Here is a 27,196-nt window from a genome sequence, read left to right on the forward strand (position 1 = left end):
ACCTTAAAATGGATGAACCTGAGAGCAACTGCAGAAGAAAGAAAAGTATCCCTTGACTCAGACCTGGGGCTTTGGCCTTGACCTCAGTGCAGAGAAACAGGGAAAGCTGGAATGGGGCATATGGAGCACCATCTAAGCTACCTAAGGTGGAATCCTTCAGGGAACTGCTCTATGACCGTCTCTTGGTGGAATGGTGGTGCTGATGAGAGCGGGATGGAGACAAATTTGTTTTATCTTCCTCAACCTTAACTTTTAATAAAAAATTTTAAACTTTTTATTTTGCATATTAATCATCTTCCTTTATTGAATATGAATGTATTTCCTATCCACCACTATTGAGGTAAGTAACACAATAGTCCTTTAACCTCTTCCTCCTTTACTCCTCCCCAAGTCAACTAGGAGAAAACTGGAGTGGACGAGAGGTACAATGGGTGAGCACAGGATCTTGGCATAAGGAGCCACCATGGGAAAACACCTCGGGAATTTGGCACATGGGGATTTCCTGGAGCTGGCTGCCTGGCCAGACACTGTTCTTATCTCCAATATTTCTCCCAGCTTCAAGCTCTTCTTTTCTTTTCTACTTCAGGGTGGTATTCAAAGTTTATTTTTACTGAGTTGAAATGTTATGGGAGGGATGGGGAAAGTTCCACATGGGGTGGTCCCTGCAATATTCTGAGGCAGATCCAGAAAATACTGCATTCACACTGTCTGAACTATTTGTCCTAAAAGAGTTACACATGTGAAAATCCTTTCGGCAGGGACAACTGCCAAAGGAAGGTTTGCTGCCCTGACCTTCCTGCCAAGCTCCAGGCTTGTGGGGACACTGGCCTTGCACCAAGGAATTGAGGACTAAAGAGCCTCCTGGAGATTTAGGGAGAAAACTTGGCTCAATGCATTGGTCGGGTCAAGTGAAAGAAAGATGCCAAGGAAAGAAGGAAGGGTAAAGACCAAACGGAAAGTGGAAGCAAGAAGAGAAGGGCAGGAAATATTGCAGGGGAAAGAGGAAATGATAACTGAGGATGGAGACCTTGTAATAGAATGCTTCCATTTATATTTGAACATCTCTGATACTGTGATGATGTCTCCAGTCAAATATGTCATATTTATATACAGATCTTTACATAGCAGATCTTTAGAAAGGAATAATATTATTATTCTGAAAGCAATTCAGTTGCTTAAATCAATCAGAATGGTTTTAGAAAGAAAATAAAGTCACAGCAGGCAAAATAGTAGGCATTTCAAAGGGGATAATCAGATTCATTAACAAGGGAAACAACAGTAAATGCTGTGGCCAACCTGGAACTCAAATGATCAATTGATTCGGTATCTTTAAGTTTTAATTTAGAATGAGTTCAAGTAAAAATTGTCATGTAGTTTTAAGTATGATAGAAATATATCTTTTCTGATTGACCAAGCAACAACACACATGCACTCACTAACACACACACACACACACACACACACACACACACTCGAATATCTCCCTCCCTTCCCCCACTAGGTCTGAATTCCTATCCTACTCTTTACCACACATAAATTCCAGGTTGAGCAAAGATTGTGTATGAAATAATTAAAAACACTAAGTGAAACAATAAATTAAAAATAATGTTTGTGAGGGGAGGGCACAAAGAAAACCATCAATAGATTAGAGCCTTTAAGACTTTAAGACTTATGTAAGGCGAAAAATACCAGAGGCATATCCAAAGACATGACAAAATGCTTGTCATTTGTATTAAAAACATTTCCCTGCAAAGATATTATCATTCATATATGAGGTGGTCTTAAAGATAAGTCATTAAAGAAGAGTAATAGTAAGTGGGCTCAATGGTGAGCAAATTGATATAAATGCAAAGAAAATAGTATTTTAGTTACATTTCCTCTTTATCTAGCATGTAAATAATATTTAAATACCTTGGTGTTTGTAGGACAAAAAAATGAAACACATTTCAGCTTTGCAATGCTTAGTAAGTATAAGTTTGATTTGCTAATTGCACAGCAACTACAACAAGTACTGAGAAAGGACCAGGAAGCTGGGAAGAGATCAACTCACAAAAGCATTATCTACTCAATTCTCATTGTCAGTTGGTAAGTTGGTTGATAGGTTTTAGCCACCATGTAATTATCATGCTATTTCTTTTAGATCTTGAACTTTGTAAATCCTCTTTCCTTCCACAACTTTCTTAATTCACCTCTTCTCTCCGAAGTCCAAAATACACACTTTTCGTTCTGACCAGAATTTTTGATCACTGGCCTTCTCACAGTTCAGCCCTGTCCACTAGCTCTCCTTTGGGCACATCTGACCTCTTACAAGCTGAACAAGACACTCATGTTAACAAGGCCCACATATCAACTCCAGGTTTCTTTACCCCCTTAACCATCCACTTTGGAACTGCTCAGCCCTACACCACCCTTACCATTTCTTTCTCAGATTCTAGCTTAAAGAGATCTGCTGTAAAGAATCATAGGACCTTAGCAGTCTGGGTCAAGAGTAAGGTGTTCCCTTTATTCTAGAAATTTTTTGACTCATCTCTTACCCATTCTCTAGGTCACTAGACACAATAGCCTTTCCAGAATTTTTTCATCTTTCCCAGGAACCCTTTTCCAAATTTTCTAGACTCCATAACTTCACCTTCTACTTCAGGTGTTGAAGGTGAACTGTGTCTCTTTACCTAACTTCTCAATCAGGAACACCTCCAGAGATGAACACCTCTATTCTTTTACCCTCTATCTTGGGGATTTAATCTTTTAATTATTTCTTTATATAGCAGCTTAAATTTCTACATCTTCACTAGCTTGTTCTTTCAATATTCATCCATCCATCCACACCTACATTAATTTTGTGTGCAGACTCAGACCTATCCATGAAAGATACTCACTTGCACATGTTTGTTCCTCAGTTTATCATTCTTTTTCCTTCTTTCGTAATCAATTTCTTGCTCTCTCTTGTCTTCCTGACAAATTGTTTCATTTCTCACTGAATTAGTGAGACATGTTGTCAGTGAGTCTTGTGGGCTTTTCTCCATCCTCATTCCCTTGACTTCTTTGCATCCTTTCACCTGCTGACCAACTTTTCCTTGAAGCCTTTGCCCTGACTCCGTCACACTCTCTGTTTGATGGTCTTCACAGCTTTGATCACTATTTGTCTCTTTACTGACTCTTCCTTTTTCTGTTCTCCAAATTATTTCTGCAAGTCTCTTCTATTCTCTTTAGCCCAGGTTTTTCCAAAGCGTGTATAACAGAGCACTAGCCATACGAGTGATAATAGTTGTCCTGAGGAAAAAATATAGGTTCAGAAACATAGGCAATTAAACAAAGGTAAATGTAGTTTCATCTGCAGGACTTCTCAGAGCCTTTACATGCTACTGCTAAAGGTATTGTTACCCAAGGGGATATGTGTAGGTATAGTATGCTTAGTTTCTCAAACTTGTTGGCCCACAGAACTTTCTTCTTATAGAGCCTTCCAAAGGACCCAGGTTCCATAGAACTCATGGTGGAAAAACTGCATTTTCTTGTTTTCCACCCTGATCTCTCTTCATAATATAACTCTACCAACTTGTTCTTCAACTATTCTCCTTTTGCCTCTTTACTATTAAGAGAGAATAAATAAATGTCTACTCACTACCTCTATGCCTTTCCAGCACTTACTCTTATTATTCAAGTCCTGTAGGAACTGCTACCTTCTCCACACTGTTGCCTAATCATTCCTGTTGGTGGTGCTTTTTCCCTCTTCCAAAAGAAAGAGGAAAGTTTAGAAGTAGTAATTAATATAGTGTCGATATTATTATGTCACTTATCATATTAAGCATATTCATCTCTGAGATAGTTATCTTCTTGAGGATTGTGTCTATGCAGTTTGTACCAGCAGGGAATGCTTTCAGCTGCAAGCAACAGAGAACCCAACCCAGTGGGACTTTAAGAGCTAGAAAATTCACTTTGTCATGTAACAAGAAGCTCAGGGATAGAGTGGCACCAGGGTTGATTAATTCAGTGGTTCAATGTTACTATCAAGATTCAGGTGTGCATCCTCAGTCCCCATGCTCACTAACCTCAGGGTCCCAGGTGTCACATCTGGGTACAAGGGTAAAGAAAGGGAAGGTTAAAGTACCACAGCAATTCCTGTAGGTGTATTTTAGGATCTCATACCTTCTGCTGAAAAATGCTGGCACCTCTTCCTCCCACATTTTCTTGGACAGAACCAGATTACACACCTTCCTGAAACCAATCACTGGTAAGTGGGGTGTGATTTCTCATTGAACTGGCCTTAGACACATCTGCTGAGTGGGGGTTTGGATCATATTTGATGAGGAATAGAGAGCTAAATAAAATAGGGGTTCTGTTAGCAAGATGGGCTTGGGAAGACATAGATTTATATCTTAATATCCTGTTAAGCTCCCCAGAGTACACTGCATTCTATGGATTTGCTAACTGAGTAAAAAGATGGACAGAGAGTTGTGCCAAATAATGTGCTTAGTCAAGATTCTATAACCTGTTACTCTTTTCTGACTTTCTAGGAGGGTGCTTCAAAATTTAAAGCATCAGAAGGAAAATTTATAGGTGAACATCTATAGTTACTATTCTATATTTGAATATTAAAGCCTTTTTTCCATCCCACAGTCTTAATCACAGAAATGTCAGGAACCAGGAATATAATAGAGCCATTTTGAGTAAATGTCTCCAAGGGAATTCACAATGATAAAATCAAAATAACATAAAATAGATTCTAAATTAAGATTTTCATTTTTTTCATCAACAAAATTTTAATGTTTGAAGCTTCATTTTCTTTTCCCTTGTATTCAAGATAGCAACCATATATTATTGTAAGTGGTTTGATGCCAATAGTTGAATCAGTCTGATCTTTAATTTAGTATTTCCTCCAGACATTCTTCGAACATGTGTCAACAGGCAAGAATATGTTTCAAAATCCACTTCTGTTTATTTCTCCCTTAATAAATAAAATGAAGTTTGAATATGGGTCTTTTACTTATCTCCATGCTTTCTGAAATTTTCATCTCCACCCAAAGTATTCCTATTTCTCTTCATAATCCTCATACGCAAGGATTTATTGTCAGCAAATACCAACATCTCATAGCTTGAGAGTTTTTTAGGTGTTGCCATTTTACAGTGTATTTTCATTTTACTTAATCTTTTAAAAATACTTTTGAAAACTTTAAAGATTCAGAGGAAGCATCTCTAATGATGGGCTGTCAGGTATGGTGACAGGAATGGAGTTAGAGTAGAGAATATTCCTTGTTTTGATTAAATCACACCACATAGGCATCACCCACTCTGGGTCCAGTAGAGGCTGGATCTATATATGATGCTCTGCTTTTGTATACTGTTGGGTAATTGAAAGCCAGAAGCCCCTGAGCTATTTAAAACTACCACACTAGAGTGCTAAGGCTAAGTTCTGCCCAAGACGTGTATAGATTTGTGTGAGGTAGCCAGATAAATATTTTCAAGTTTGGACTTCAACCAGAGAGTACTCTTCTCACTGGAATGAGTTTTAAACACCTCTCTGATGAAGCAAAGAACATGAAGAAGGAGGGCCTCAGGAACAGTGTGGGCTTCCTTTTCACTGACTGTATTAACACAAACACACACACACACACACACACACACACACACACACACACACACACAGAAGCCATTTCCAGGTAATATGTACTAAGAATACAGGAAGCTGAGCAGCGGGTAGTGATATTAGGGAAGAAGGCCCTTCTCTGAGTGACACTTCCCTTGTGTTACCAACTGCCAGACACCTGCTGTAAGAACAAAGTCTCATGCAGAGAGAAATCTAAGAAAAGTGTCCTTGTGACTCACTGGATAGGATCCAAGCCAGCAGGTTGCAGCACCAGCTGACAGTACTCAAAGGGCCCAACCCAGACCACAGCCAAGGATGCTTGGTGTAGGATCTAAATCATGGTGCTCAAAGTGTTTTATCAGAAGAGATTTTTGATAATTCCTAGCAAACCATCCCAGCCTTTCCATCCCAGACATCTAGAAAACTCTTCAGTGTTTGTTCTTCAGGTTTTTATTTATTCCCAGAATATTGTTTTGTGAAAATATCAGGAGAAATCTGGAGAGAGAAGACACGTGATGAGAAAGTCTCTGTGCATCCAAATGACCAATCCTTTTGGAGAAAAGGGTTAGAAAAATTAATGTTGAATCTCTGGATCAAAAAACCAAATTAAGGTAAAACTATATTTTATTTAAAAAATTCTTCATTCTCAAGTTTTAAAGTAGCAAAAATAACCATTGGCAACAATTGGCATCTTGAAATATATTTTTAACCTACTAAATAAGGATTACTGTTCCAATGGGAAGACAAGGAATCAGGAAGTAGGCAGCCAGCATTTTTCCCAGTGCATCAGAGCGAAGCCAAAACTCCATAGTAATTAAGTAGTGAAAGCTAAGTGCCTGCTGAAATTCATTTCATAGACAAAGAATCAAGTTCTGGACACTAAACAAGGTCAACATGGAACATACATAGAAGAATTATCAGAATGTGGACAATGCAACTAAGAGACAAGAGACTGTTCAGTCAAGTCTACAACAGGGTTATTCTTGTTCTCCAATTCATCTGTAAACACCAGTTTTATGATGAACCTCATTAGTAATACTGTATAGTTGAGATACATATGCATTTGTGTGTGTATGTTTATATATGTGCCTTTCAAGGTAACTAACTATTTAGTCAACTTCATGTAATTGGAGTCAATCATTATCAAAAGATTCTTTTATAGTTGAAAGTCCTAAGTTAAGGAAATAGCCCAGGTCGGGTTACCTACCCACTTGAGTTGGACGTCATAGTTCTGGTGTCCATGATATATTTCTTTCAGGATGTTGTTTCAATAAAGTGTATGTATATCTGCTTGGATCACCAGTGTTAGAATCAGAGGATGTTATTTCTGAGAAGATACATGTTTCAATCAGATCCTGTCAGGAAATAGAATGGAGTCAGGTGGTTCAAATGAGGAGACTTTACCAAAAGCACTACTCCCAGAGGTGTGGACAGGGCCAAGGGGTGGGAGGCACCGAGGGACTTGCAGCAGCAGAAGTCTTTGCTCCTGGTGACCTGGTGAGAGCTGAGTCATGGAAGAGGGTGCCCAATGGGAGCTATAAACGTGGAGGGATATGCATCTGCCATAAACGCAGGCCTAAGCAGCGGAGGGGCTGAGAAGAAATGCCTTGGCCCCTCTCCTTCTCTGGTCCTTTGTTGGTGCCTCCCTCAGGCTAAACCCAACCACAAGCTGGAGGGCAAGGGAGCCACAGAGGGTACAGAGCAGGGCAGGAAAGGGCAGAGATTAGATTTGGGGTGGATAGGGCAAATGGGGCAAAACCACACAGTACCTTGGAAATCTGTCCTTTATGCTCAGTCCATAGCCAGGGCCCAGGTGGGCAGTGTGGGTACCAGGTACATGGCTGTATGAAGCAGTTTACACCGTGTAGAGGTAAGAATATACTTGTTAAAGGTGAATAGGCTGGCTTCTCCATGGAAACTCCAGTACTTGTGGCAATTAGTCCTGGTCAGCCTGTGATTATGACAAGAGGGGTTGGTGCTTCTCCAGCCATGAATGCATATAGGGGAATTCTGCAGCTGGCTGTGACATCCTAGAGCGGCAAGACTCAGTCCTCATTCCCCATCATGCCAGGAAAGACCAGCCTCTCCCCTAGCACGAATGCTGAGCTGGTGTTGAGCTACTGACATGTCACGTTGCTCTTGTATCCGGTCTCTGATCACACCAGGTAGGGAACTGGAGCTCCCAAGCTCTGTTTGGCTTTTGGTGCACTGCTCTAGGATGGGCCATGGGGAAACTGATCCCTCCCCCAGGGAGCTCTGCTCTGTTGCATGTAGTGCATATGTGTACTGCCTTCTCAGTTGCCTGGGTGTATGAGAGACCCAAGCAGGAACTGATAGGGCAGCCTTGGCAGCAAGGGTCTCTCTGCAGACACAGAGAGGCCCCTCACTCCCCAGCCCTCCTCCAAGATCTCCTCTACTCCCTTGCATGTCAGCTCATGAGGCCGCGATGACTGTGCCATCCCCCCTCCCTTGCTTTGCCAAGTGAGATGGTCAGTGGAATGCACACTGAGTGTGTGATCCAGCATGAGTGACATTACTGTGATACCTCATCTGTGACTGGTGGGCAGACATCATGATGGGACGAAGAATTAAACAGGGAAAGCAAAACAGATGTGTCCATTAAAAAATAGTTACACAAGTGCCCTTGAATTAATTAGTAATATTTATTTGCAGTGTATTATGAATTGCTCAGTGATGTCTGTATTTATTTCTGTTTGCTTTGCAAGTTGCTCAGTTAGGTCTTGAATCCCTTCATCATAAGTAAGGGTTTGACTTCCACTCATTTTGACTGGGGGAGGGTATTGTGAGAAAATGTGGCTTTTTTATTATTCTACTGAAGCCCACTTTGTCAGGCATCCAAGTGGCTGTAGCAACTAAATCTCCTGTTGATTCTTCCTTAGGCTCCCTCCCTGAAAATTGGTGGGAGCAGATTATCATGAGCCCTGTGAAATGCACCTTTTGGTTGCAGAGGGGCAGTGAGTTGGAAGGCGCGCGTCTGTTCTTTGATCCTCTGTGACTTCTCTGATTCCGTGAGTCGGCGTGACTCATCTACTACGAGGCCTTGTTGTTTCACTCCCTTGGAAACCGTTGGACTGTTACAAATAAGGTCCACTCCTGGCAGTCTTGACCTTCAGTCTCAAAGCTGGAATTTGTGGACCGCAGAGCCCCCAGAACCCTGGAATGATGCTGAAGGCTCTTTCCACATGTACAAGGCCAAGTCTATAAAAATAAACCACTTAAACAGTTCGGGGTTAAACTGACTTTTAACTGTATAAATTAAGCTTGATCGCCCCTCCCACCCCTGCGAGTAAATGGAATCAAAGGGTTTAGTGGGTGGAGACACAGCCTGAGCTTCTGTCACTTCCTGGGGACCTTCTCTATCCCTCCTTTTCCCATTGTGTACATCTACTTAGGTGCTCTAAGGAGACCAGGAGTCCCAGGGTCGTGGAGAGCTGGGGCAAAAGGGGGCATCTGGTGGAGGCCCAACCCAAGGTCATGTTGTTACCAACATATTTTGAGGGCTTGCTACCTGCCAGACAGTGCAATTCATGTGTCAGTTTAACCCTATAAAGTAGGTATCCTCTTGGGTTTTTGCACCTGGGGAAATCAAGCCTTAGCAACTTAAATGTCTTCAGTTTGTGCTGTTAATAAGTTGTATACTCAGGATTCAAACTTAAGTGATAGGACCCCGAATCATACGTCCTTAGCCTCTGCTCTCTCTGGTGAAACAAATTAGTTGCATCCACCTCCCGTTACTTCCTGACAGGGGAGCTGGGGCTCACAGGGAGTGTTGGGCTTGTGTAGGAGAAGGTTGCAGGGGCGGGAGGAACAGGGTAGAGAGGAAGGGATCTGACGAACTTTTCCATTAGTGTGCTAGTGATATAATGCTGGAATTGCTTCCAGCATTTTAATTTTAGAAGAGGATGAAGTGGGAGAGCACTCCTTAAAGCACCATGCTTGCAGCCCTGGGTAGGGCGGGAGGACAGTGGGAAGGGGGGAGGTCTGTCTGATTCACTGTCACTTGGAGGAGGGCTGAGGTTTGTGAGGGTGTCTCTGAAGTTTACTGATTTCTTCTTAGAGGCTATGCCACTTCTTGAGCCCCTTGGATGTGCAAGACTTGGGCCCAGCTCTGTGAGGACCACAGCAGTGATCATAAAGTGGTTTCTGCCCCAGGAACTCGCAGGCCCCCTGCAGGTGAAGGATGGTGCTAGGAGTGCAGAAATGCCGAGTGCGGTGAGAGATTAATTCTGGACCAGGGGAGGTCACACAGCCCCTGGCATTTCACCCTTGAAAGGTGAAGTGTTTTCATGGATGGAGAAGAGAGGTTAAGCGGGTGGATGGAGAGGAGGCTGAGGCCACATTTGTCATCGACTGTGGACACATTTGCCTTCAACCTGGTCCCTTTTTGTTTTCTATGAAGAGAAATATTAAGTAACTTATTAAACTGTAAATACTAATGTTATGTAACTACTACAAGGCAAAATTTAAAAACCACAGAAATCTAAAAAATATTTAGCTAAAAAATAAATTATTCCAAGTTATTAAATGTTTCTTAACTCTGATTTCCTTGGCAGTTGAATAAACAACTGACCCCAGTTGCTTTTTAAATCATTTTCTAACTCTAAACTCAGAGATCTGGTATATTTAGGGCTTGTAAGGCCTTCTGGGGCCATATTTATTGTTTCAGCCCATTCCTCCTGTTTTCCTGTATGAGAGATCTTGATTACCTGTTTGTTCCAGCTGCCCTGGCAGTGGGACTGTATGTGGAGGAAAGCATTACTTTGTGTTTCGAAGTCTTAGATTTTCCTTGAGTTGAATGAGAAGTTGAATGAGAAGTTGAATGGGTATGCTCTGAAGGTGCATCCTGGCCCCAGAGGGGGAGCGTGGCTTCCTGCAGCAGGATGGTGTGGTTTTCCAACTGCCAGTGAACAGTGCTGAAGGCTCACTGTGCAGGATTGGTCAACAGAGTGAATCCCTCATAGTTTTTGTTGTTGCTGATGGTGCATTTATGGTGTGTGTGTGTGTGTGTGTGTGTGTGTGTGTGTGTTTGCCAGCTAGTAAGAGGTAATCATGACAGACATGTCACACATACCCTCCTTTCTTCAAACAGCTTTACTATGTGGTTTCCTCTTGGGTCCCTTCAAAAGTGCCCGTCAGATATTTCCTGGGGGGATCAGATACCCTACATTTTCTTGTTTTCAGTATAGGCTCTTGTCTGGATGTGAGGTGCTTGCAAGGTGATCATTCATGGCCTTATTTGAAGTTACATTGTTATGTTTGTAAAATGAAGGCACTAATAATAAAAAAATCAGTGTGAGTCAAAACTCATCAAATTATCCATTTGCAATAATTGTTGATCCCTCGTAGACCAGCTTGTAGACTAGACCATAAGGTTGAGATTTTGATTTGCCATCTTGAGAACACTGAATACGGAAAGCCATAAGTATTTTGTACTCCTTTCATTCTTGGAGACGTTGTTTGGTGTTTTATCCAGTGAGTACTTCCTAAATATATTTACAAAGGAGCCAGACTCAGCATGCTGTCTGGAAGTGGTGTGGACACACAGGCTTATGATCCACCGTTAGGAATATAAGCTGGGTATGTGTGCATGTGTGTGTGTGTGTGTGCACTTTGGAACTTAGAGTGGGCTTTTCAGTGCATATATCTCACCCTAAATACATATGTATACACATATATATGTATATATACACACACACACACACACACATATATATATAAACACATATTTTCAGCACATATATTAAGTTTGGGATTTTCAGAACATAAATCTCACCCTAAAGTACCTCTGGTCTGATCAAGTTAGGATGATGTTTGAATAAAGTTTTTGATTTCATGATGTGAAGTTCTAATAAAAGATTAAAGATTGGTACAATAATTCACTCTACTGCTAAGCACACTGTTGATGGTGGGTCAACAGAAATAAAAGCAGGTCTGTTTATTTAGACAATTACCGTATTTCATAGAATCTGGGATGTTGTCAGTAGAATATGTGCCATTATTTTATATATCATTAAGGAAGAAAAATATTTTTCTAACATAATGCTTTATATCACTATAATTTTTATTTATACTTATTGGAAGCACTATTTTAGACTTATCTGGATACAGATTTCTATCATTTAGACCTTTTGACCATTCATAGGAAGGAAATATAAATTCAATAAATTGGTATATTAGCCAATTTCTAAATGACTTCACATTCATACCTGAACCTTTTGAATCTCAGGTCCATGTCACATATTTTTCACAGATGCATGGCTCCAGGGTCATCAAGATCATGAGTAATGCAGCATTTCTTAATGCTTCATCCACTATTGTCTTTGAGAATCTCTTCTAAGTGATTGGTACTCATACCTCAAGTTTTGATGTGCATATGTAGACAATGATAATTACATCCCAGTAGCTGTATCCCAATGCTGTTAATGTGTGAAGATGTGAATCTTAGAATCAGCAGAATATGCTAAAAAAAAAATGAGGTGCCTAATATAGTTAGAATGTATAGGTCAGTCACTCAAAGATAAGGCTTTTCCTATCAGAAATCTCCAGAGTAAAGATTAAGCACTAATTTTGCTAGCATGAAGAGATGTGACTGGAAGAAACTATTAGTCTAGAGGTTTCTTAAATTTTTGAGTTTGTCAAAATTAAGTGGCTTAGTTGTTAAAAATGTTGATTCCTAGGCCCACCCCAGATCCACCAAATTGGAATCCCTGACTGTGGCATTTTGACAAGCTCCCCAGGACACTCTGAGCAGATGGTTTGGGGAGCAGTACTCTGATGTGCACTTCACTGACCCTGTCCCAGGCATCCTCAGTGACATCTCAGATTATAGGTCTGGTAACTTCATTAGGTCCATGGCAGCCAAGAGAAAGCAAGGCACTTAAAAAAAAAAACCAAGGTCACAATGTGGTCCTTCACTGGGACCATCCCAGGAAGAAAGAAGGCAAGATATTTTGACACCAGATTAGAGAGTGGGTCTGAAACTGCCAATTTCTTAAAAAACTTCTAAATGGGATTGGAAGTTTTCTTTCTCTCCTTCTAGTGTTTACCTTTAACATTTTTTGTTTTTTTAAAAAATATTCAATCATTTATTCAACCCACATATCATATATTTAAAGGCTAAGGCTCTTTTTTGCTAGACAGACTTTGATGAGTTTGGTGAGGGTGGTCCTGATTAGTATTTTATTATATTTTAAAGAGGTTAGTTTAGGGTTAGGCAAAGGAAGTGCCATGTTATTAGAGAAGCAAAGTAGCAGAATCATTTCCTATGGTTCTTGTGTTAATCAGAAATCCCAGTCTTTCCAAAATCCCTAGTGAAAATTCCAAACGTCTTAGCAATAGCAATAGCAGTAATTTCTAACATGACTTTTTAAACTTACATTCTCTCATGTCAGATGGTTCTAATGTCTAATGACTTTCAATGCCTAAGCTAATTCTTCAGTCATTTAGGAAACTGGTGATTAGAAAGTACTTTTGACCTATAAGAGCAGTTGTGAGCTGTTCAGGCCTCCCACACTAGGATGGGGTGAGGCAGGCTGCAGGTAGAGATGGGAGAGTCTTCCTAAATGAGAATGTGGGTGCTCAGCCATCATTCTGTAAAATCAAGTGAGTGGCAAATTGCACCATCTTGTAGAAGGTGAGGTGAATGTAGGAATGGATGAGGCCTGAGACAGGAAGCCACTGGCTCTTTTTCTTTTGTGTGTGTGTGTGTGTGTGTGTGTGTGTATATATATATATATATATATATATATATATATATATATATATATATATATATATATATGTAATTTGTCTTACAGGAGAAGTAATAATGTTTTATACCTGTATGGACATTCAGAGTTGACTACATGTTTCACATCTACATCATCCTTTAATCTTTACAACATCTTTTTGAAAAAGGGACAGTGTCTCTATCCTTTATATTTTGCTGAGAAAATGACTACATGTTCATCAGGCTGGCTGGCCATAGTCTTACACCAGGACCAGTGGCAGATGGGAAGTAGACTCAGCTTCCGGCTCCAAGTTCAGAGCTACTTTGCTATTCAACACGGGTTCTTGCCCTGCATCAGGGCAATGCCTGTGCTTCTAATTGTGGCTTTGTATCTGGAGGTAGAAAGACACTGTATGGCTAGAATCTCTTGTAGATGGTTTCAAAGACCCAGAGCCCTGATTTGAGAAGGAGCTAACTGTCAGGAAAACTTGCCTGCCAGAGTTGGGGGCAAAGGGAAGTAAGCAGCTGGGTAGTGAGAACTCCTCATGGGTTCCCAAGTCTAGGCTCTCTCACTCTAAAGTATTTCCTGGGAGTGTGAACCCAAAGTTGAAGTTTCTAGATTTGGCCAAGGTTAAGAAACAACCTGATACTCTGTCTGCTTCCTTGGGGGACTCCCCCAGACCCAGAGCCCTAGAAGTGATGGCAAATTTATCTGAGGGGTGCCCAGAGATTTGTGGTTGAGGGTTATCGAGACACTGTGCGTGTCCTGTCCTTATCTTCTCAGACTACTCCATACTCACTGTTCTAGCAGGGCTGTGTACTATTGCCCCCCATCCCCAGGTCCCTGCAGCCTTGACCTGCTCATTAAGACAAGTCAGAGGGCTCCATGTAGGCAAAAAGTCTAATTAAAACAGGTGCACTTTACCTTAGTTTTCTGAATAGGTGTAATTTTTGAAAATTGCTGGTAGCTTTGACTTCCCTTTTACTGTTAAAATATTCTTTATTAAGAACTGAAGCTTGGAGAACTGGAGAAATATTTCTTTTGGGAAAATATTTGCCTCAAGATGTAAGATCATTTTTAAAGAATGAAGCAAATCTTATAAATTTAGACTCTTGTTAATAATAGTCATTATGCTGCTTTTGGTCTTCTGAACTCATTATTGATGTAGAGAGGAGAGCTGAGGGATCTAAGTGTGTGCCATGTGACTTTCCTAAGATCACTAACTTGGTAGTGGCAGACCTGTTTCTGGAACCCCTGCAAGCTGTTCCCAGGGCAGGAAGCTCCGGGAGAAGTCTCCAGAGCCTGGGACAGCTGACCTTTGACTGTTGTAAAGCTCAGTCAGTTTGGCAGGTATGTTTCATTAGGGTCCATCAGCCACAAGGAGTTCCTGTGAGCTTGGATGTGGTACTGCCAGACCCAGGGCTGCTGTGCAGGAGCCGACATGATGGGACTATTTTCTCTTCTCAGACCCCATTCCACTCTTGGCTGCTTTTGCTGTCTCTGGAAACCTCTACCTCTTTCCTACAAAGAAGCACTCACAGTCTGCAGCTCAATTCAAACTCTCCAAGAACCTGGGCTTCACTTTGCTCTGCCTGGGAAATACATTGGTGTCAATTTTAGCTTGCTACTTACTCTCTGAAAATGATTCTGGGCAACAGTTGGTTATGTTTACATGTTTATTAAAGTCCTAAGCTCTTATTATGTGCTAGACCTTGCCCTGGGCATGTGCAAAATTGCCATCAGTGAGTATCAAGGCAGGAAGACTTTCATATGTTACTGAAAACAAAAACAGAAGCTAAACTACAAAGTCTCACACAGTTCACTTGACCCTTGGAAATTATCTTCTTCAAGGTGGCCTTCATAATTCAATTTAAAGCAAACCTATTTGGTAAAGGGTCTTGTGAGGAAGGCATTAGAGGCATAGGACAGTTTGATTTGACCATGAGGGTTTGGAACTGTTTCAGAGCCTTTCCCACTTTGCCTACCCGGAAAAAGTGCTTGGTATTTAGTTAAAAGCAACCATTCTGCCCCTAACCAAGCACAAAAGACCAGTGCATATCACCTAGGCATGCTTGCCTTCTGGGCACAATACCAAGTTTCAGGAAAAAAATCACACTGAGATTTTAAGTGAACAGGATTTTAAGTCAAATAATTTCTTGGCTTTACTGTTTCTCTGGCCTCCATTGCAGAAGGCCACAGCTCTTTGGATTTCTAGCTAGAATGGTTTGACCCACCATAGCTTGATTTGTGTTTCCAGAGTTGTGAAAAGTTTATATGATTCCTCTCGGCCTTTCTCACTTTATGATCAGACAACTGATGCACAGGCAGAGCAAAGTTAGAGGTTTGCCAGCCCCAGCACAAGGCAAAGTGAGCAAGGTGGACCTCATGCCCCCAGCATCCACTGCTTTGCCTTCACCTTAATTTTTTTGTTGTTGTAAAGTTGGCTCCTCACTTATTCATATTCTGATTTCCTAACCCTTTGTGGCTATTGCTAACTTTCTTCAAAATATTGGTTGAGGTGGACTCATGGCTGGGGAAGAAAAAGATACAACTAGAGAAAAATCCCTTGGGGATTGTGCTGGTACACAATTTTTATTGGGTCCCGTCAGTCTTAGTGGAGGCATGTACTCTCAGGCTGACATAATCCACTCCTTCCTACTGCATTACACCATGTATTGCTTACCACCTCACCCACTTGGATCACCTCGTATGTGTTTGATTTGCAATCCTTATTCTAGTCTCTTGAGATGGCCTGTCCCAGGGTTAGAGTCCTGGCTTCACCCTTTGCTAATTTTGTGTCCTTGGACAAGTTCCTTAATCCCTCAAAGTCTCAGTTTTCTTATCTCTAAATACCAAGCTCTTAAGGTTGTTTTAAAAGTTGAATATGGTAATCCACATAAAGTGTTTAGCATGGTGTCTGTTACATAGTAACATTTCTATAATGGTTAATGATAATGTTATTATTAACCACTATTCCAATTACCACTCTCCTCAGAAAGTGTTGTTCAACAAAGTTTGAATAGGGAATATTTTCAAGAATCAGCCTAAATTGTGTACTAGGCCATCAGAACCATTTATCATGAAAGCAATATGTGTTAAAATAGACAGTAGAGTGTGTGACTTTGACATTTGACGTGGTTCACCTTCAACCTCTGACATTTTGGGGACCCTTAGAAAATTATTTGAACTCTCTCCTCATTCTTAAAATGGATATGAAAATGTACCTACTTCACAGTGATGTACATGGTGAGGATCAAGTGAGTAAATACATGTAAAATGCTTCAGAATGGTGCTTGGCACATACTATACACTCAGTGGATGTGCCCCACTACTGATAATGGTAAATGCTGAGTATGTGTGTGCTTCTGAGGAGATGCAGTTAGAATATTCAAAATTGGATTATTATAGAAAATTTGGGAAATCTGAAAACTAAAACTCTTGCCTCCATATCCTACCTTCTTAGTTTCCTACAGTTCAGGATTCTTGTTCCCTCCATCCTCCTAAAATCGCACTTTCAATGGTTGTCAAGTCACATCCAATGGCCTCTGCCTCATCTTCTAGAGGGGTCAGACATTTTAGAGATTAGCCAAACACAGTCAATTCTCAAAAGAGGAGGCTGGGGCTAAGAAGTCTTATACTTGCCCATAGCTAATTTGTGACAGACCGAAAGTTAAAAGCTTTACTGGTTGTGTATTTATTAGGTGACTGGGTTTATATCTATTTTGACAAATGGGGGATGGGGCTTGGAATCCAGTACGTGGCTGGGGTAAGAACTCTCCTCTCTCCTCTTTCACCTTGCTCTTTCTGACCCACAAACCTTGCTTAATGAGGCCTCGGTCCAGTTCATATTTTCAGAGGATTGCTTGTTTTCCACAGTGGGCCCTGGGCCCTGACCCTCCACAGCATGAAGACCTCGTCTCCTGATGGTTAATGTTTTCCCTCCCCTGGGCCCTGCCTCTCTGGGCCACGTTCCTTCCCCCTGCCGGCTCATCTGTTGCCTTGGGCTGGCTGCCTTGCTGGGCGGTGTTTCGTGAGGCTCTGAGAGATGCCAGGAGGTAAGGGGAAGGGCCCTGAACGGCCTCAGTCATTGGACAAGCAGGCTCGGTGATGGATGAGCCTTCTCCCCAGGGAGTTTCGGGTCAGGAGAAGTCCAGCTGATAAGTTTTTCCAGAACTGAGTAACCCAGAAAGAGTGCCAGCAGCATCTTACCTCTTCTGTGGTTTTTGTACTGATTTTAAGGAAATGCTCAGCTGCAGTTCCACATCTTCCTAGAAATAGAGCTACATCCATGATAAACTTAGCTATCTGTGATACATGTCATTTTAGAAATCATATTTGAGGATGGGGTGGGAGGAAGGAAGAGATGGTCTTTTAAAAATCCCTTTCAAAATATTTTCTTTCTTGTAAATATTGAAGAGGCACAGTGTAACCCTTTCTTCTTCCAAATGATCTCATAGCTATTTATTGAGGGGAAATACCAACTGTTTATTTATTTTTCTTAAAGAGCTTCTTCGACCCTGATGATTCACGTCAATACCATTTTCCTCCTGCCTGAGGAGGCTTTGAGACAAAGCTACACCCCAAGTGATACTCCGGTGTCGGAACAATTCCCATCCTGAGCAGGGTGAGCAGCCTTCTTTATTCCCCCTCCACACCCGTCCTTGAGCCCCTGAGACGGATGTGAGCGAGTTCTCCAGTCCTCATGCAAAACAACCGTCTAAACATAACAGATGACATCAGCTTGGGCTTTTCAATTCCTGGATGGCAGCAGCGTGTTAATCCAGCCTTCATCCTGGATTTCATAAACTAAAACAAGGGAGCCTGGCAGGAGGACAGCGCTGCTGCTGGGTTGAGGAAATTGATGACGGAGAAGCATGCGGGCAACCCAGTGTATAAAACTCATAAACGTGTAGGCAGAGGCTCAACTACCACTTTGGACAGCTGCTTCCCGCCAGCAAAGCCCTCGCCGCGGGAAGCTGAGCCGAGCTGCGGGGGAAACATGAAGAGCCTCTTGCTGCTGGCCACGCTGCTTGTCCCCGCGCACCTGGCGGCGGCCTGGAGCACCAAGTATGCGGTGGATTGCCCGGAGCGCTGTGACGCTAACCAGTGCAAAGGCAGCCTGCGCTGCAGGAGGACAGTGCTCGACGACTGTGGCTGCTGCCGGGTGTGCGCCGCGGGGCTGGGAGAAACCTGCTACCGCACAGTCTCGGGCATGGATGGCGTGAAGTGTGGCCCGGGGCTGAGGTGTCAGTTTTACAGTGAGGAGGATGATTTTGGTGACGAATTTGGTATCTGCAAAGGTAAAGAGTGACTCCCCTCGCTTCTCCCCGCCCCGGGCACACAGAGGGTTTTTAGCCTGATTGGGAGGTGAAGAGCCTTTCCTCCTAATGAGTAAGAGGGTAAGTGCAGGGGGGTTAGGGACAAGGCCCCATACAGGTGTTGTCACAGGGAGAAAGGGAAGGTGACTCTGCAAGTAGCCACTGAACCCAGTGTGAGGAAAGTGCAGAAATACAACATTTCACTTATTATGTTTAGGAGATTTAAGAAAAAAGTTGCAATGAAAAATTGTGTTATGTCCTTTTCTGGAAAACTTTAGAAACTTGACAGGTAATCTGTCTTGGCTGGTTTAGGCGCTCGTTTTTTTTTGCAAGACAGTGATGACTGCACTAGTAAGGTCTGCACTAGATAACCCCTGAGGGTGGTGTCTAACCCAGGAGTTTAGAGATTCTTTGATCTTGAAAGGATCCACCGGATGGAGGACATCTCTCAAGATGAAATATATCTGTTGAGCACCAATACACTTTGTGAAATAGGGTGGACTTCAGTCTAACAAAACAACACACATTCTTGGAAGATAATACCCTGAAGTATAAAGCAAACATCATTCCACTTCATAAAGGTTTTTGGTCATCTAGAAAAATAGCAGATGGTATAAGACAAGCAAAAGTAACAGTAAAGAAAAGTAAAAATTGAAAGTCTGTGAAGAATGAGGTTGGCAGTCTTACAGACTTAAAGAAAAACTACTAGGTTTTCTGAACAATGTAGTTAAACATTTGTAAAATTTAGTTCAAGGTTAATAACTGTAGTTGAAAATGTTTAATATGTTTAAGATGTTTAGAATCAAAAGAATGGTGATTTAAAAATATTCTATTTTTGGACACCTTCTGATCTTATCATAGAGTTATTAAGATGCAACACATACTATAGCCCTGTACATCAGTTTTATAACACAAAGGACCTTTTAAAATTGTGAAAAGGACTGAGAAATTTTGAAATAATTCTTGTATTTTATGTATTTAATACAACTGCATGCTTTTCTGAATGATAGTCATCCAGTATTGAGCTAATCTCATTAATTCTCCTACCTCATAGATAAATATTTTACAAATTAATCACATTTTAATCCATAAAGCATACTGAAGGTTAGGAAATAAATGCTTGAATTATAAGAATAATTTTATGTTTTGCTTAATTTGTTTTTGCTTACAACCAATAAAAGGTAGACTTTGGTAAACATTCACATACATTTCTTTCAGCTGGATAGGATCTGTATTCTCTGTAAATTATAGGACTTATCAGCCAAGAAAACAGTACTTCACTTAAGGAAATTAGGGGGGAAGTGGTTAACACAATCATACTTAAGATATAGCAAGTATATGCAGTAGATTCCTTTCTCTCTTGGCATAAAATCGCCTCTGTAAATGTGATTGTGAATGCACTATCACATGAGGGCAAAGAAACAAGCCGTAGGCATCTGGAGTCTTTTTTTTAAATTGAAGAATAATTGACATGTATGTCTATACATATGTTTGCTGCACAACAGTGACTAGATATTTATATACACTGTGAAATGGTCACCACAATAACTCTAGTTACCATACAAAGTTGTTACAATATTATTGACTACATGCATTATGCTTTACATTTCATCTCTGTGTCTTATTTATTTTATAACTAGAGATTATACTTCTTAATTGTCTTCACCTCTTTTGTCTATCCCCAGCCCTCTCCTCTCTGGAGTCTTTAGCACTGTTATTCCATTGGGTGACTGGGGTAGCTCTTAATGAGATATATTTGAAAAAGATATTTCAGATTACTCTTTTCTATATCCTTCAGATTGCCAGTGAGTCTAGTTTCAAACATTTTTCTCTCTGCTGGAAACAGTGAGCCTGTGTGAATCTCAACAACTCTAGATGGAGGCATTAAATTTTACTTTTTGCTAACTCCCTCCTTCTGCTTTTTTACAGAACATTCATTTGAAAATTGTTTTTCATATCCAGATATTTACTAAATATTCAGATGCTTGTATTGTGTTGCTCAGATAATACTTAGCCTGCTAACATATTTATTGAACACCTACTATCTGCCTAGCACCATTTAATACATTGGGGGGATACAACAGAAGTATAACTGAGAATTTGGCTATGATTTTAGTTTTTAATATCACTGGAGACACAGTCAGATCTCAATCCTATGTGCTTTTCTGCAAGTGGCTTTTTCAGGATCTATTTTTAAGGACTGTTCTTCCCAGTAGCGAGGCCACTGTCTAAAACCAGTTTCCTCTGTGATCTGAAGGACATGGAAAAGACCATTCCTAAATCTCTTTTAAAAATACATTTCATTAATATCTACTTTGGTCATTCTGTGGCATATCCAATTGCTAAAGAATCAGATGCCTCACAACTTTATTCCTTACCCATTTATGATTGTTCATTTATAAGGATATTCTCATGCAAAGAGAATTAATATTCTGCGTCCATTCTGCTTGGCTATTAAAGACTGGCTTGTCTACTGAGATGCTGTTTATAGCATAAAAACCTTCTTATGCCTTCTTAATAAATGAGTTTCTCCTCTTTTTTTCAATATAGTATGTTTTAGTTTGAGTATGAAAACATGGGGGCTCTCAAAACTTTTAGATTTTAGTAGGTATACAAATAAATTCTCAGCTTTCTTGTTCATTTAACATGTTGCATTTTAGCTTTGCAGAGAGTTTTGCTATGAATCCTCTTAATTTCTGGGGGAGTTAAGTTGTATTGCCATTTTGACAGATAAGGAAGTTGATAAGAGTAGAAGCAAATTGAGGATTGATCACTTCATAAAGAGCGGGATTGGCAGCCTAGGTAGTCTGAAGCCCTGTCCTATACATTTAAAAAGGTAAATTGTCTGGGGATATGATGGATTCAAAGACAGCATCTCATCTTTTAAACCCTTTGAGGAGCTGAAGCATGTGCCTGTTCAACTGCCCACCTTCACTGAGTTATCACAAAGGTAGCCTATGAGAACCTGTCTGTTGGTATCTAAGCAGAAAGTAACTAGAATTAGGACTTGTTCAAGGATATTGGTTACATACAGCTGTCTTCAACAAACTTCACAGCAGGACATTACAATGGATGGGTCTATGATCTGGTCCTAGTGTGTGATTTCACATTTGTGACTTAGAGTCCCAACGTTCAAAGCCTGTGTGTTTTTGAGAACTGGGTTTTATCTGACAGTAACGATTAATGAGGTTTGTTTAAATCCTGTGGCTGTGCCCACCGGGGCTGTAAGGACAGAGGCTTATGAACAGTGAGTGGCTTCCTCTCTCTGAACCTTCCCTTTGTCCTCAGACTGTCCCTACGGCACCTTCGGAATGGAATGCAAGGAGATGTGCCATTGTCAGTCGGGCATATGTGACAGGGTGACTGGCAAATGCCTGAAATTTCCCTTCTTCCAATATTCAGTAGCCAAGTCTTCCAACAGATTTGTTTCTCACACAGGTAAGAACTGATTCCAGTACAGACAAGGAACAATAGTTTCACATTTTCAAGCAAATTTTCAGTTTGAATAACTTAAAAAAGCATTGCTGAGTAGAGTAATATGTTGATTTGAGTGATTTTTGTCCATTTTACTCAAAGGAAAGGCAGATGGCTGCCGGGTTTATTTGTTGCTGCTGTTTTTTAAAAAAGTTTCATTAATAGGTTTAAGGGTTATACAATTGTTTAAAAAGTTTACCTCATTTATATGGAGGAGAAATATGATTGGTTAACAAAAAAAAAATCTATAATAAAAACCCAAGATATACAAAGTTCTTTAAATTCTTTAGTGATCTGCTTTATATACCTACTAGACAAAGCTACTTTTCTCCAACTTCACATAGAAAAAATACTCTGAGGAATTTATTGGATAAGGCTTAAGAGCCAAAATAAAACATACAGAACATTTCTTTTTTCTTTTTTAGCTGAATGGAAGCCTTAAAATGGATTAATTCCAAACATGTGTCTTATGCATTTTTGGAGAGGATAAGAGACAGTATCTTGGGATTATCCCCAAACCCTTGAATGAAGTTGTAGGAATACTCACATGCTGCTTGTTATGCATCTGTATTTCTTACACAGGTTGTTAGAATGTGAGACACACATCCTAGAAGATGGTGCTATGTCCATATTTGGTTATCTTGTTGAATAAAGTACAGTAAAGATTCATCAAATTTAAAGTAGCTCATTTAAAATAACATTGAGATTCAGTATATTTGGCAAATGTGCTTATCTCCCACCTTTACCTCCTTTTTTATACATGGGTACCATTAAGATAAAGGGGAAATGCTGTGACTTAAGTGAATTATTATTTTCAAATGTAGCACTGCCCTTAAACATTAATTTACTTTTTCTTAACTAACAGGTAAGTAGCTTCATAAATATTTCATCTGGAAATTGAGATGATTATTTTTACTTTTTATTTACTTATTATACATAGTTATTACATTTTAAATGTTTATGACTTCACCTGCAGTCTTTGAAAAGCAAAATGGAAGAAGACTGAGTTTTAAGTCCTGAAAAAATGTTCTTTATTGAGATGAAATTTATGTAACCATTTTAAAGTGAACAATTCAGTGGCAGTTAGTACATTCAACCCAGTTGTAGCCACCACGCCTTTCAGTTCTGGAACTCCAGCAACCATTAAGCAGTTACCCCCGTTCCTCACAGCCCCCAAACCCTGGCAACCATCAATCTACTTTCTGAGACGTAGTAAGTTTTTGAATGATTTGATTGCCTTTATACAGGTTGGAAACCTGTTGTCTCAGTACAGCTAGCTGCCTCAAACACTTGAAACTTCTTTTGTCTTTATTTTGCTTTCTTAAAACTGCAGGCTGGGAAGAACTTTGAAAGAACAGCTTGTGCGTCCTTCTCACTCATTTAAGTTTGCACCTAAACCTTTCCTACCAAGAGAGAACTGAATCCCCTGTGAATCTTGGCTGGTGTTTGGGAGGAGTGTCTGGGGGCCACCAGCGCTCCTTTGGACTAATCCTCAGGGACGCATGCGCATCTCAGCCCCGCCCCTCCCGCGGCAGGCGCAGACCCTCTGCCCTCTTCTGCACTGTGTGTCTTTGGCCTGTCACCTTCTAATTTGCTTGCAGATTCTGCAACTATCTTGACTACTGTTTAGATGCTGTGGAAACAGATACACTGCTGGATGGAAGTTCCAGTATAGGTCACACAAAAAATATTTCTGTAACCACATTAGGTATCAAGATTCTTACTAGAAACTCATGGAAAAAAGCGTTTTCTAACCTCAGGTGTTTCCTTTCCTTAGCTAAACCCGTGTGGAATCTTGTTAAACTTAGGTCCGGGAAGGAGAGCAGAAGATCCTAAAGACTTTGTGGGGAAGCTGCTCAGTCCTGCATTGTCTGCTTGGGACGCCTGGGCTTCAGGAGCCAGTTTACAAAGGGGCCCTGGGGTCTCAGTTTTGCAGTGGGCTTCACATCACCTCTGTGCAAATCTGCTTGGGCCCAGCCTTTGTAAATGGCCCCAAGTTTCATCAGTATTTGGACTTCTGGAGTCCCGTTCCACACCCTGATTGCTCGGGGTTGTCTTCTCTAACTTGTTACCTGTTGTTTACAACACTCTCCGCAAGTGGGCTTCTGGGCTGTCTCCATTTGCTGTTGTTGGTTTTTTTTTTTTTTTTTGGTAGTGAGCTCTCCAGCTTTCTAAGACTGGGAACTCACAGGGAACTTATTTTTTGGGCGTGGGGCATTGTTAGGGGTGGTAAGACCTGGAATATTTCATGAATTTACACACATTCATCTTCCAGGCTGCACTAATCTCACAGCATTCCATTTCAGCATATACACAGCTGAAGCAAACTCACCTTATTGCTTGTAGAAGCAGATAAACTTCATTTTAGAAAATTCTAAATATTGCAAACTTTCCTTTCATGTAGAGCAAGAACTATCTTTATAAAGGTTCAGCCCTTTGGTCTGCCTTCTGGAGCCACACCAATAAACCAATCCCTCTTCTAGAACAGTTAGTATGAAAATCTTAGACATCTGTTCTTACAGCATTGGCTCATTCTGTAAGTATTTAAGTGCCTACTGTGTTCCAAGCACTGCTATAGCAGTGAACAAAAGATAGTCCTTGCCTTCATGAAGCTGATATTCTAGTGGTGGAGTGAGATTTTACAGAAAAAAAACAAAAGGCAAGTGCATATATTTGATAATGTCAGGTGATGATTGGTGTATGAATAGTTTAAGGGGGTGCTATCTTAGAGTTGCTAATTGACAGAAAGCAGGTGAGTACAATTAGCATAGACTCTGAATCTATTAAAGATTTCATTGTAAATCCATTGTAACACAAAAATAAGACAGAACTCTACTTGACCTTGTAGTTGTAGACATTTGGACATGATTTGCATTCCTTCTGATTGCAGAGCATGACATGGCTTCTGGAGACGGCAATGCTGTGAGAGAAGAGCTTGTGAAAGAGAAGGCTGCCCGGTCGCCTATAAGGAAATGGTTAAATCCGCGCTGATCCCAGTAGGATTTCGAAGAGAAGACTATTTTAACGATCGTTCAACACACAGCCAACATTTTAGGAACTGTCTAGATTATAGCATATGAACATGTAATTTTTGGAGACCAAGTGTGATTCAGGGTGGGTCCAGAAAAAAGAAAGTGGGCTACTAACAATCCATAAAATGCGTATGACTGAACAGTTTTAGATATTTGTTAAGTACTTGAATGCATAAATTTGTTAAATATGTGTTTATAGTAATATTGAAGAACTAAAACTGCAATTTAGATAATAACATGGAGACAGATCAGCAAAGAGAAAGCTAGTCAGACCTAAGACTGCGGTGGGTCTGCGGTTCTGTGACTTGGATGTACATTCATGTTGGAATACGGGATGGAGGAAGAGTGGGGGTGGGGGAGGAGGGGAGCATGAGATTTAGATCTTTCTTGCTGTAGTGTCAATAGAACTTAATTGTGCATTTTTTTTACTTTGGGTAAAGTCAAAACAAAATAATCCCTGAGGGAAGTGGGATGTTTGATGCTTGTGGGAGTTTGAGTAGCAGCCTTGATTCGAGGCAGGTTTCAAAGGGCTGCTAATGTAGGTCCCAGGTTACCCTATCTGAAGGATGGTTCTGAGGCAGGAGACAAACATACATTTCCATAAATGGCCTTAAAGAATGTCACCTCAGACTGAGAGAGCTGGGAAGTATTTTGCCCACTTGGGGGAGGTGTGAAGGTAAATATTTATATATTTTTGTAAACAATTATGTTAGTATGAGTCATCCTCCATATCTATATTTATCACCCTCTTGAGAAAATGAACATAATATTGTTTGTTTAAAATGGTTAGAATAAAGGTGTAACTCTATAAGGTTTTCAAACATTCAAGCCATGGTAAATTTACTCATAATAATTATAGTAATATTAAGAGTAATAAGTATAAGGAAAACCTAGAAAAATTTAGTCATTATGGATTTATAAAATGTCCAAAAATGGGCAACAGAGGGAATTTATTTAAAAGTAAGTGTAGCAACTTAGATGTTTTAAATTTGATGTAGAAAATGCTTCTTAGGAGGTTTGGAAAAGAGTTAATTTTCAGCAGGAAACATTAACTTTAAAATATAGCTCATTTTCACATTTTTTCCCTTTAAACTTGGAATTATGAGTACATTTGGGAGGATCTTAGCACAAATGGGATTGCTGGACTAGATTTTGCTAGGAAATTTTTGCAGAAGTATTTTATTTGGAGTGAAGACTTATTTGAGAATTATTTCACCATTTACCTGTATTTTATTCTTGAAGGTTGCCAGCGGAATTGTGAATGTGTGTGTGGGAGGGTCTTTGAATGTAAGCTGGATAAGCTGCTAGGATTTGTTTTAAAAGGATAAGTTTATGATTGTTCAATAAAAAAAAGCAAGACAGTGGCTCTGAGTCTATTGATGACTTCATTAAATTGTTAAAATTAATCAAATGATTCCTTCAATGAATAAGAACTCTTTTGTGCATATAAAACGCAGGCTCCTCAGCTGAATTTTCTGCTACAGATAATCATTTTCTGTTAAGACAGGAGGCCAAAATATTTATTTCTTTGCCCCACATTTTTGGTCAATTGGGGCTTTACACCTTCCTATATATTAACCATTCTACAAAGACAAAAAAAAAAAGATGAACACTTTTGCTGGTGTTTGAGAGTGGTTACCCTTTAGATGACATAGGTAAAGGCAAACCTTGCAGCACTTGTAAAAGGATAGAGTAGCATACAATTTAGCAGCTTGAGAGTATCATATCTAAGAATAGTGTATGTTCACTTATGGGAAGATTATGGAAACATTTTCAGTGAATCAATACAATGCTAAAAAAAGATATGTCTGTATCAGGAAAAACATCCCATTTACCTGAATTTACCCCTTTTCTTTAAGATTGGAGAAACAATGTGAATGAGATAAAATGTTACATTAATACAGATATTAATACTACTATTAAATAAACCCAGAAAGCACCCAAAATCTTCACTTTCACCAGTGTGTGATGAAGTTTCAGAATATGCTCCCAGCAAGGTTACTAAAAGATCTGCTGCCTTGGCCTGAAGCCAAGAGCTGCACTCCAAATACCCCTTTGGGG

General features: G+C 40.3%; 1 protein-coding gene across 2 annotated transcripts; it reads left to right on the plus strand.

The window, feature by feature from the left end:
- The first annotated feature begins 18,038 nt into the window (after positions 1–18,038).
- Positions 18,039–26,499, plus strand: ESM1 (endothelial cell specific molecule 1). 2 transcript variants are annotated; one of them, XM_017657262.3, is made up of 3 exons: positions 18,068–18,611; positions 21,918–22,067; positions 24,994–26,499. In XM_017657262.3, exons 1-3 carry the CDS (start codon positions 18,173–18,175, stop codon positions 25,092–25,094), a joined length of 690 nt encoding a protein of 229 aa, XP_017512751.3. In that variant the 5' UTR covers positions 18,068–18,172; the 3' UTR covers positions 25,095–26,499. The 2 variants fall into 2 exon arrangements, with proteins under 2 accessions (XP_017512752.3, XP_017512751.3); XM_017657263.3 differs by lacking the exon at positions 21,918–22,067 and having other exon boundaries at positions 18,039–18,611.
- Positions 26,500–27,196: the final 697 nt, after the last annotated feature.

This window comes from Manis javanica, chromosome 1, assembly GCF_040802235.1.
Source record: "Manis javanica isolate MJ-LG chromosome 1, MJ_LKY, whole genome shotgun sequence".
Lineage (NCBI taxonomy): Eukaryota > Metazoa > Chordata > Mammalia > Pholidota > Manidae > Manis > Manis javanica.

Excerpts from the sequence above, each read along its gene's own strand:
- ESM1 (XM_017657262.3), top strand. The coding sequence starts at position 18,173 with ATGACGGAGAAGCATGCGGGCAACCCAGTGTATAAAACTCATAAACGT. Across the intron at positions 18,612-21,917 it reads CGAATTTGGTATCTGCAAAG|ACTGTCCCTACGGCACCTTC; the intron begins GTAAAGAGTGAC and ends CTTTGTCCTCAG. Across the intron at positions 22,068-24,993 it reads CAGATTTGTTTCTCACACAG|AGCATGACATGGCTTCTGGA; the intron begins GTAAGAACTGAT and ends TTCTGATTGCAG.